Source organism: Aedes aegypti, chromosome 2 (assembly GCF_002204515.2).
Source record: "Aedes aegypti strain LVP_AGWG chromosome 2, AaegL5.0 Primary Assembly, whole genome shotgun sequence".
Taxonomy (NCBI): domain Eukaryota; kingdom Metazoa; phylum Arthropoda; class Insecta; order Diptera; family Culicidae; genus Aedes; species Aedes aegypti.
This window is the reverse complement of record NC_035108.1, coordinates 17,463,403-17,475,577: the sequence shown is the minus strand read 5'-3', so window position 1 is coordinate 17,475,577 and position 12,175 is coordinate 17,463,403. Positions and strand designations below refer to the sequence as shown.

General features: G+C 42.4%; 2 protein-coding genes across 2 annotated transcripts; one reads left to right on the top strand and one right to left on the bottom strand.

Annotated features, from left to right (window-relative positions):
* Nucleotides 1-9,121: 9,121 nt before the first annotated feature.
* On the bottom strand, nt 9,122-11,569 carry LOC5571771 (39S ribosomal protein L48, mitochondrial). Its single transcript, XM_001659854.2, has 3 exons — nt 11,416-11,569; nt 11,268-11,342; nt 9,122-9,654 (listed from the first exon to the last, which is right to left on the bottom strand). The coding sequence occupies exons 1-3, from the start codon at nt 11,425-11,427 to the stop codon at nt 9,226-9,228; spliced, it is 516 nt and encodes a 171-aa protein (XP_001659904.1). The 5' UTR covers nt 11,428-11,569; the 3' UTR covers nt 9,122-9,225.
* LOC5571772 (histone H3-5) lies at nt 10,086-11,261 on the top strand. The gene has a single exon (XM_021840055.1). It carries the CDS (start codon nt 10,762-10,764, stop codon nt 11,233-11,235), a length of 474 nt encoding a protein of 157 aa, XP_021695747.1. The 5' UTR covers nt 10,086-10,761; the 3' UTR covers nt 11,236-11,261.
* Nucleotides 11,570-12,175: the final 606 nt, after the last annotated feature.

The window sequence follows — 12,175 nt, the reverse complement described above, 5'->3', positions numbered from 1 at the left end:
AAGAGTTTTGAAGTTATGGCACAACAATTTTATGAACACAAAAGGGATAAAAACTGTTTATGATTTCTGTAAACTGTATGCATTTCAACTAAATTTCTATCAGAGCTCACGAATATAATGAATAGATTGGATCCAATGACAAAAACGAACGTTATTGTTCAAATTATTGGATTTTATAGCAAAAATCTTAGGAAAACTGGCATTTCTCATATATTTTTCATATATGTCCGCTAATAAATTGTCCAAATGTACTTCACTACATCTGAGCATGAGTGCCTCTAGATCCACTCTGCTGATCATCATAATAAAGCACTTCAGCAATCAAATAGAGCCTTGAAATTTAGTTTTGAATGTTGTATGTTATTTCGGTTGGTGTACGAACATGGAATTGGGTGAATTTTAGACATAAATTTAATATTTTTCCATTAATCCAAATACTCATACTGCTCACCATAGTAGCATGTCCGAAAGAACTTGAAACTATTGAGAACCAGAGCTACAGGTCCAAAGCCCTGATAAAGGTGGATGGTTGTGATGGCTATGACCGTGGTCATCATGTAAAGAACAAGCGGACGATGCTGTATCGTGTCAGCATCGAGGAGGCAGCCCCTCTAGCACGATGTAGGTAGCGCAACCCTGGTTAGGTGGCCTATCGAAGACTCTTCACCAACCAAGAAAGGCAAAAGTAGAGCAAACGGATTGATTTTACGGCAACAGACCCGGCAACGAATAAAGGACAACGATTGGAAAGTTGGATCTTGGAACGTGAGAACTTTGAATGAACCCGCGCGTGTTGGGCTCCTGGCTCGTGAACTGCGGAATGTCGGCGTGAACGTGGCAGCTATCCAGGAAATACGCTGGCCGAGAACCGGAGAACGCGAATTCCGAGCGGTGGACCCCATCGCCAACACTTCATTCAAGTACCACATCTACTACAGCGGTGGCGACAGAGCAGAACGTGGAGTTGGCTTCGTTGTGATTGGGAAGCAGATGAAGCGAATTATTCGGTGGAAACCGGTAAGCGACCGAATCTGTGTGTTGAGAATTAAGGGCAAGTTCTTCAACTACAGCCTGATCAGCATATATGCGCCAACGAACGATAAGCCCGATGACATGAAGGATGAGTTCTATGAGAGCCTGGATAAGGCCTACGGAGAGTGCCCAAAATAAGACGTCAAGATAGTCATCGGGGACGCAAATGCGCAGATCGGGAAAGAAGATTTCTTCCGACCCGTCATTGGAACGGAAAGCCTTCATTCCGTTACCAATGATAATGGCCTGCGGCTAGTAACCTTCGCTGCTGGTAGAGGGATGGCAATCAGTACTTCGCGCGAAAGAATATCCGCAAACACACCTGGCGACACCCGAGTGGAGATGCCTGCTCCCAAATAGACCACGTGCTGGTTGATGGGCGACATTTCTCAGATGTCATTGATGTCAGGACTTTCCGAGGCCCTAATATCGACTCGGATCATTATCTCGTTGTAGCTAAAATTCGGGCGCGGTTATCCAGCGTCACGAGTTCCGCAACACACAGAACGCTACGCTTCAATATACAACGCTTGTCGACTGATGGGGTAGCTGCGCAGTACCGTCAGCAACTAGACGAGAAGTTGGGAAGAGTCAACGTTGCTGGAGACGTCGACAGCCTGTGGGACCCTATCTACGAAGCTGTGACAACAACGGCGCGGGAAGTGATCGGCACTGATCAACGACGAAGACGGAACGACTGGTTCGATGAAGAGTGCCAGAGGGTGACAGACATGAAGAATGTTGCCAGAAGCCGTATGATTGTGGCCGGTACCCGACAGAACAGAGAGCGGTACAGGGCAGCGAGAGCCGAAGAAAAGCGAATCCACCGCAGAAAGAAAAGGCAGCACGAAGAAAGTGTGGTAGCTGACGCACAAGAAAGCATGAACCGAAATGATATGCGGAGATTTTATGCAACGGTCAATGGTGCGCGGCACAATACCGTACCAGTGCCCGCCATGTGCAATGACCGAGAAGGGAATTTGCTGACCGATAAAACGGCGGTGGCTGCCAGGTGGAAGGAGCACTTTCAGCAATAGGGTCCTAAAGGCCTGTCCCAATTTTAGCGTCAAACGCTTACATTCAGGCCAAAAAAACATGTTTACTCAATTTTTTAATGTTTTTCTTTTGTTTAAGTCCAAAACATTTTTTTTTTTAGATTTTGTCAAACTCTTTGACTGAAACTCAAATTTTGGGTGTATTTTGCTTTCCGTGTCCCTTCCGAAATGTCAGATAGGAACAACCCCAGTGTTAAAACTAAAAGCCCTGTGGTGTTTTTGTCGATTAAGCGAACGTCAAACATGAACAAAAGTGTCAAGGTTCATTTATGGACCCAATTTTTAAATTAAAGTTTAAATATGATGTAGCCGTTATTCGAGCGGGAAAAATTGCTAAAATAGTTGCAGTAACATGGTCTTCCGTGTCTTTGAATAAAAACAAGATTTCATTAAACATTTTAGGACCCAATTGTTGAACGGTGAGAATGGAATTGTAGCGAGGAACAGGATGAACATAGATGATGACGATCAAGCTGTGGACCCACCGACCATAGGAGAGGTTAAAAAGGCTATCAGCGAGCTGAAGAACTGTAAGGCTGCTGGGAAGGACGAGATCCCGGTCGAGCTTCTCAAGCACGGAAGCGAGCAGCTTTACCAGTCGATCCACCGAGTACTTCTGAAGGTATGGGAGGACGAAGAATTGCCCACCGGCTGGTTGGATGGCCTCATCCGCCCTATCTACAAGAAAGGGCACAGACTGGAGTGTGCCAATTACAGAGGAATTACCCTGCTGAATTCGGCGTACAAAATTCTGTCGCGCATCCTGTTTAACAGACTGAGACCGCTCGAGGAGTCCTTCGTCGGCGAATACCAAGCTGGTTTTCGTGAGGTCCGTTCGACAACGGACCAGATGTTTAGCTTGCGAATGATCCTAGACAAATTCCGGGAGTATAACTTGCAGACTCACCATCTGTTTATTGATTTCAAGGCGGCATACGACTCAGTGAAAAGAAATGAGCTTTGGCAGATAATGTCTGAAAATGGTTTTCCGGCGAAACTAATTAGGCTGATACGTGCTACGCTGGATGGTTCGAAATCAAGTGTTCGGATCGCAGACGAGGTGTCAACCTCGTTCGTGACGTTAGACGGATTGAAGCAGGTAGACGCACTTTCGAATTTATTGTTCAACATTGCACTTGAGGGTGCTATTAGGAGATCTGGCGTGCAAAGAAATGGCACTATTATCACAAGGTCGCACATGCTCCTTGGCTTTGCGGACGATATAGACCTGATTGGAATCGATCGCAGGTCAGTGGAAGAGGCCTTCGTGCCTCTGAAGAGGGAGACAGCGAGGATAGGCCTGACCATCAATTCTACCAAGACGAAGTACATGGTTGCAGGTAGAGATAGAGTCAGGCATGGTGGTGTAAGTGCTGAGGTAGTGTTTGATGGGGATGTGTTTGAAGTTGTTGAAGAATTTGTTTACCTTGGAACACTTGTGACATGTGACAACGACGTTTCCCGCGAAGTGAAAAGACGTGTTGCGGCTGCGAATAGGGCCTTTTACGGACTACGTAACCAGCTTAGGTCCCGCAGCTTGCAAACCGAAACTAAATTCGCCCTGTATAAAACATTGATTCTACCGGTGGCTCTCTACGGGCACGAAGCGTGGACGTTGAAAGAGTCAGACCGAAAAGCTCTCGGTGTTTTCGAGCGTAAAGTGCTGCGGACAATACTCGGTGGGAAACTCGAAAATGGTGTGTGGCGCAGACGCATGAATCACGAGTTGTATCAAGTGTACAAAGATGCGAATATTATCAATCGTGTAAAATACGGCAGACTTCAGTGGGCTGGTCACTTAGTGCGAATGTCAGAAGAAAGAATTGCGAAAATAATATTCAGCAGGGAACCAGGTAGAGGCCGGCGGCTTCGGGGAAGACCACGAATACGCTGGCTGTACGCAGTGGAAGAGGACCTGGCGACCCTAAACGTTCGGGGCAACTGGAGAAGTTTCGCCCAAGACCGACGAAGATGGAGTTCTACAATACGCCCGGCAATGGCGTGATCACGCAGAAGAATTTCTGTATGTTAAGATTACAATCCTGTCAATTTCTTTAACTTACGCACAAATAGTTGTTTCGAAATAAAATTAACTTACGCCAACACTAAATTAACGTCAAATCAAATACACACACTTCTTTGATTGAGCTATCCACTTGTACTTATAACAATTATAATTTTGATAATTATCACTATTCGGAAACATTCACCTCCCTAGACTTCAAGTCATGCTCACAAATCTTCTTACTTCTAACTTGCAAGGAATAGTGTAGGTGCTAAGATGACAACCTCTCACGCAGGAGACCACATATCAAGTTTGTCGACTCGCCCTTTGTTTTCATTTTTGCAATGTTTTTTTAGATCGATAAAGCAGCACCGAATCATTTCAGATATGTTGATAAAGCAGAACAAAATGCTGAGTAAACATTGCAAAATATTGTAAACTCAATAAAATTCACTTTGAGTCAACTAAAATATAGTTAAATTTTGACGTTTGACGTTTGTAAATTCAATCAAAAATATAGTTGTCAACAACTATATGGTATAGTTATAGTTAACAATATACTGTCAATTCAACTATATTTTTAGTTATCTCCAAATCAACCTTAAAATATAGTTAAATTGACCGGAAAAATGATTACGAACACTATATTTTGTTCTCCGTGATGCTACGCTGTAGCCATCAAGGTATCAAGGTAGGTAATCCAAATATGAATGTAGATGAAAACAATATGAATGATGATTGGCAATTACCTTCAATATGGATAAAGTATCTTGAACTTAATACATCATTTAATAGTTTTTTACTAACTTGATGTGAAAACAGTATCCTGTACGAATATGAAATTGGGCCATTGTATTTGCCTCTTTTTTCTGGACAAACATTTCAAAAGGGCACATCGACATTGGTAAACATTGGCTTTGCAAGACACTGCTGAGCCCAATTCAACTCGATCACGCTCAGCAATATTACTATCAGCACAGATATATGTGCTATGGGCTCATTCATTTATTTCATAACGCTGAAAATGACCATTTTTGACAACCAACCACCCACCCCTTCATAACGCTTTTTGTATGGATATTCTACAAATTTTGTATGAGCCGTAACATCGTGAGGACACCCACCCACCCCCTTCAGCGTTATGAAATTTGTGAATGAGCCCAAAAGTCTTTGTGTCTTTGCCAAAAGGGCTCAACAGCTGAGAGAGACTCGCGAAGAGAAAAAAATATCAACGTCATATGCAGCCCAGATTTCGTTGTCACAAAACGTCAAATACAGCCCGTCGTTTTTGGCTGAAAAAGTGAAAAGTATTGTATTCAAAATAAACTGTTGATAAAAACTTCAGCCAGTGAAGCAGTTTTTTTTTCCAAAGATGCTGATAAATCGAAACACAAGACTAGTTATTCATAATGTCTGCTACGTTTGCTGGCATGAAATTTTACTCAAAAGATTATTTATGCTGCGGTGTGATGCAGACGCAATATTTTTTTTTTTGCTGGGATGTTCATGTGAGAGCTTTTGTGTGCGAAAACGAACAAAAACAAACTCCGCTAGCAGAAGCCAATCTGACTTCGAGTGCGAATGCGACGAGAAAGAGAGTGGGTGCAACACACGCACACATTCAGTTTCACCCACTGTTGGTGTCATTTCAAAATTCAGTTTCACCTAGAGGCACTGAAATTGAAAATTGAATATAAAAAATTATAAATGAATTTTATATTAACTGGTGTAAGAAAACGGCAATGTGATGCCTCCAGTTGATGAATCATGATTGTCTTTTGATAAAAAAAAAATACAACTTTTGTAATTTGCGGATGTTTTGTGGGGTATTCTGCAGTGATGGAAAGTTGCGCACATTTCTGCTGAACTGGAACAAAAACAAAACTAAACGCTCCCGAGCGTCGCAGCGCTGGTTTACTCGCATCCGTCGTGCTCCCGAGTAACCGAAGCTAAAAGTGATTCGCGAACGTGTTCGGAGCTGTTCAGAGTCAAATTGTGTTTTGGGAAAAAAAGCTGCTTCCCCTCCGAGATTTATGGTTTCGAAGTGTTTTTGACTACAAACTAGTAGTTTACTGTCGACTTGATGGGTATGCAATTAATTTATCTGTCAGAAACATAATAAACCACAACTTGCTCGGTTACTCGCGAGTAAACGTTCCCGAGCTTGTTGCTACTTTTTTTGACATGTTCTCCCGAGCAGGCAGGTGCGGACCAGGCTTGATAGAAACTCCTCTGCGAGGCAAAGAGGAGGCGATTTTGCCGTTTTTCTGAGGAGAAAAAAATAAACTCAAAATTTTCAACACAGATCCTCAAGCGATTCGAGTGAGAGTGCAGAAAAATGCGAGGATTTTTTCAGACACTCTCTCTCTCGTTGCGATGCTCACCATCACTCACACTTCAAACGAACTCTCGAGTCTGCCGCCCGAACAGACAGTCCTCGGGGAGTTGTGAGAGCACCCTTTTTTGATGGAATTTAACTCGGTTTTTTTTGTGCTGCATTTTCCTCGCTCATTTTTCGTTGCCTCGCTGCTTAGCATTTTTTGGCTCCCTCGCAAAGAGGCACTGGCAGCACGCTGCTCTAGAGTATGTCACCGAACTCTGATGATGTTGAGGAGAATTATCAAGCCTGGTGCGGACTTACTCACACCTAGCCAGTTCGCGAGTCTGTGATGTTTATTATGCATTGGTATACACTCGTGAGCTGCTTCGTGATGCGATCTTTTCCTGGTATTCTGACGGAAATGATTTGTTTTTCACTAGTGAAATTGAATTTGCTGCCACCGAATGTCAGTAGGTGGATGAGAATTAGTGTAGAAAAAGTAATAGACCATTTCCGTCAGATCTAACCCCCAGTTTTTGTATTTTTCTTCGAAAGACAATCATTTTTAATGAATATTAACGCTTTCAAATTTTGTTTATATGCACTCCTGATTTTCTTACAAATTTTTTAAAACATGGATACTCACCACATTTTGAAAAATAATTCGAGATGCGGCACAGTTTGTTCAACCCTATGGGTATCAGCGTGGTGATTTTGCAACAGTTTTTCGATTTCACCCCTGCATTGGGATGCTTGTTTACATTTGGAAACGTCAAATCAGGTGCGCGCTCAAACTGACCGTGATCCCGGTCAGGGCGCCCCAAACAGGAGCGCCAACGAAACTAAACTGAAATTACTCAAGCAAACGTTTTTGAACCAGGTTGGAACTTGCGCAAGCCGTTGTGAATTACAGTTTCAACCCCAACCCGATTCAGGTCTTCCTTTAGGAAAATATATTTTCCTCCACAGATTCAAAACCACCCCCCAACAACAAATCTCTCATCCACCCAACAGTTACGGTACCGGTAGTTCTATTTAGAGGCTATTTTTTATTATTCATGCCGACAAATGCCGAAATCTATCTGTTGGCTGTTGATCCGGAAGATTTCCGTCTTGAGGCAGCAACAGCCGCGCAAGGAAATTTTTCTCTAGGCGGAAATCTTCCGGCTTATTCAATCCTCGTCGGCACAAAACACAGAGATCATGCATCGTTCGATTACAATCCTTGCGTTTCAGAACCGTGTAGTGTTCGCCCGGTGCGGTCATAGCCGGCCGAAGCGGTGATTACGGAGACGCAGAATCAAAACAAAACAGCCAAAAGGGTAACCAGAAGTACGATTTTCTATTGATCTTAGGGTGACTAGAAGTTCAAATTAAAAATGAACCCCGATGGTTTGCATGAGGCACCGTTCAAATTAGCGGGGGTGTACGGTATTCGAATACTAGTCGCGACGCTTGGAGATTGAGAAAAAATATATTTAAAAAAAATGTTTGTCCTTATTTCTGTCGGATCCATAATAAATTCACCACAACGTGGTGGCAAAACCATAGGGGAAAAAGGGGTCTGCATTTTTTCGAGGTGAAACAAAATGTAGGGGACCGAGGGGTGAACTAACGTGCCGCAAGTTTTTTATTGTTTTCTAATAGTAAAGGCTCCAAAACATATCGGTTTCTTAGGAAAGTTTGTTCAGTAAATTGGGTCCTAAAATGTTTAATGAAATCTTGTTTTTATTCAAAGACACGGAAGACCATGTTACTGCAACTATTTTAGCAATTTTTCCCGCTCGAATAACGGCTACATCATATTTAAACTTTAATTTAAAAATTGGGTCCATAAATGAACCTTGACACTTTTGTTCATGTTTGACGTTCGCTTAATCGACAAAAACACCACAGGGCTTTTAGTTTTAACACTGGGGTTGTTCCTATCTGACATTTCGGAAGGGACACGGAAAGCAAAATACACCCAAAATTTGAGTTTCAGTCAAAGAGTTTGACAAAATCTAAAAAAAAAAATGTTTTGGACTTAAACAAAAGAAAAACATTAAAAAATTGAGTAAACATGTTTTTTTGGCCTGAATGTAAGCGTTTGACGCTAAAATTGGGACAGGCCTTTAGGACCCTATTGACAGAAAGCATATAAGCCAATAAAAAAAAAATCACGGAAATGGTCTATTGAAAAACTGAATGCACGTTCGTGCATGTATTGTCAAACAAACATTCACACAAAGAAGAATTCAACGATGACGGAGCCTACTGAGGATCGGCGTTGTTGACTGTATATTGAAATATGCAGACACTGATTATGACAGCTTAAGGTGAAGATGAATCGAAGCCAAACTTCAAATTTTCAAGAGCACAAATCTGGAGAACCAAACACCCGTTTGAGCTGAAAACTTAATCGATTGGTCACCACCAGCTAGCGAACAATCGATTAAGTTTTCAGCTTAAACGGATGTTTTGTTCTCCAGATTCGTGCTCTTGAAAATTTGAGGTTTGGCTTCGATTCATCTTCGCCTTAAAACTCAGTTCGATTAGTGAAAGTCTTTCACTAGGTGGGCTACAGGTTTAGTGCAACGAACGAAAATTGACTGTACCAGAAAGTGAGCATATTTGCAGCAGCCATTGGCGCTCATAAATAGCTGGATAAATCGTCGAAGAATTTTGATAAAAGAGCAGGATTTTTTATGAAAATGAAATCATTCGCTATATAGTACACAACTATTAAGGATTCACGTATATTAAAGCATATCGGATAACAACTATCATTGTGGAGCATCTCGTTCGAAGGGATCTACTCTTCGCAAAACATTTCACTTCTTTTCTCTCGAACCACCCATTTCGTCGAGCTTCTGTCGCAGCTCGAGCAGCTCCCGATCGGGCACGTAGCGTCCGTCATCCACCTCGCTGGTGTGTTCGCTCACCGTGAGGGAAACCCCTTCCGGCAGGGCAGCTTGCAGCAGTCGCAGAAACGTGGGGTATAGCGGGGCCTGCAGGTTGGCGATCTGAACGTTCCGTTGGTACACTGTGAGCTTGTATTCGCTCTCGATGACGGCCGACGATGGTTTGAATTTTTGCACGTTGAGCTTCTGCGGCGGTTGTGCCCAACAGTCGGCAATGTCCAGATCCATTGTGTCGGCCACGTTGTGCACGAAGCGTTGATAGCTCTCGAGGATCGGATAATCGTAGCCTTTGATCGTGAAGTTCAGCGTGTTGTACAGCGGATATTTGGGTCGGAGTTTCTGAAAGATTTGAAAAAATGGCACGAGGCATATCATACATTAGGGACATATATTTTGTGAAAAACGTACACTCAGAAACACGAATAGGGATCATCCATTGGTTTAGGGACCAAATGTCAAAAGACAAAACGTGGAAAGCGATGAATTTTCAACATTGTTTGCCAGACTTCTTTTTTTCTCATCAGGATTGATTTAATATGCTGTGAATAACGTTTGTTACATAGTGAATTGTTTACTCTCTCGGAAGGGAATTATTCTTCCAAGAAATTTCGTTTGGAACTGGACTGCGAAATGCGGCCTTATAAGTGCGAAATTGTCAATAAAAGTGCGGGATTGCATCGAATCATGTTTGGTGTCTTCAGAGCTCTTATTCTTTGATTTGCGGAGAATAAGTCTCCCAATGACATTTACCCGATTTGATGCAATTGCGCACTTTTATTAGTTATTAGTTTCCGCTTTTGAAAAAACATATGGGGTAGTCCAGTCGTAAAAGAAATGCGCAATATCATATCGGTTATTGGGTGATCTATCGGATCATTTGCTTGCTAACAACATGCATGTTGATACACTTTCAGATTATCTCTGTCCGATAGAACGGGATCCATATCCTCAAAACTACAAGATTGATCATCATTTATGAAAAAAAAAACAGTTGCACCTTAAGCACCGCCTACACATTTTCAATCGGAAGGATTGTGGCGCGCTCGAACTGACAAATCCTCCGTTGTGGTGAAATTGCTTCCGTCGACGTGATGTCCGACTGTTTTCATAAACAGTCAAGATAAAAGCCGAACAGGCAGAGCATTTACAGTAAGTTAGTTCGCGTGAAACTTTGCTTCGCAACAGGCGAACTTCAGATTGGTGCTTCGAAGTCAATATTAATGATCCATTGTGATCCATTCAAGACAATTTCGTGCAGTGTAAACTCATGAGTGGCGTGAGTTACCGGAGTTACCTGATTTTAAAAACACATGATCGCTCAATTCTAGTTTTTCAAAACAAACGTGGTGGCGGTTGCCATTTTTTCATCCACAAACAGTTCAAAAGTAGTAGTTTTCACAAAAAGTTATCGTTCGCATAAAGTTATATGCCTGCAAGCCAAATAGAATGCCTCGTCGCCAAAATAGACCCCCAACCCGCAATCCGCGAGGACTTGGCGCAGCACCACGGAACGACTCTCCCGACAGAAGTGCACGCGCTTCGGCATCTTGCAACCAAAGGCGATCGCTGTCGGAATCGAATCTTCCCCGTTCAGCTGCTGCTGAAACGCCGCAAGCTGGAAGATCAAGGGCAGCCTCCGCGGTAAGAGGAACCAAGGTCCTGAACGAGATACGGCATCTGCAGCGGAGCACCGGTTTGTTGATTCCCAAGCTGCCCTTTGGACGGGTCATCCGAGAGGTCATGCTAGAATACAACGGGCGCCATCTGCGAATCACATATGATGCCCTGATGGCCATCCAGGAAGCGGCGGAGATGTACCTGGTGATGCTTTTCGAGGACTGCCAAAAGCTGGCCCTGCATCGACAGCGGGTCACGATTACCAAACGGGACATGGACCTGGCGCTTTACTTCCGGCTTTGACCGGGCATGGAGAATAGACGTTGTGCACTTACCTCCAGATAATCCGGTTCGTACATGCTGCTGAAGGGCCGGAACAGTTGACCGGTGGTCAAAAGGCGATTCGTCATCTAGAAGGAGGTAAGAAATCGATACTCTTGGGTTTTCAACCCGTTCCGGTTTCGATGTCCATTTTCCACTTACCTGCCGTAACATGTTGTTGCTTTTAACTTATATTTTAACTATTGTTAACTAATATTTCAGTAATATTTATTGTATAAAATGATAAGAAATGATTTTACACAACAGATGGGTGGCTTTAGGATTGATCTGTCAAAATGTAAATTTCAGTCACTTGGGTTGCTTGGGTTATGTTGAATGTTTATGTAATGTTGGACTGTGGGTGCGCATGGAATAAAAACATCCAAAAATAAAACGATCTATTTTATGCCGAAATATTCAAGAATTTATTTTTCTTTTATTTGCAGTAAATTTTACATATGTTGGTGTACAAGTGTTTTAAATTGATCACTTCGGGGCTGGGAGCAAGTCACTATTTTCAACAAAGTGTCACTAAAGTCACTTTTGTCTAGAAAAATAGTAACTAGTTTTAGTTTAGTTATCTGATAATAATAAAATTTGGGGCTGGGTTAGTTTTTCAAACACAAACAGCAATAAATGGTTATTAATTATTATGAAGATAAATGGTCGGTGTCAAGACAGACCGGACTAGATGATATTTTGGCGCTCTAAAAATACGTTAAGAACTCCATCAATTCTGAACTTCCTTATGCTATTTTGATACAGCTGTATCATAAAATATATAAGTTCTATTATTACATGAAAAAAAGGAAATATTTTGATAATTCGAATGCCTGGGGTACGTTTCACTGAAACCATTAAAAAATAATTGGTTCAGTCTGTCTGAACACCGACCAAACGTAGTTTTCTTTTCTTTTCTATC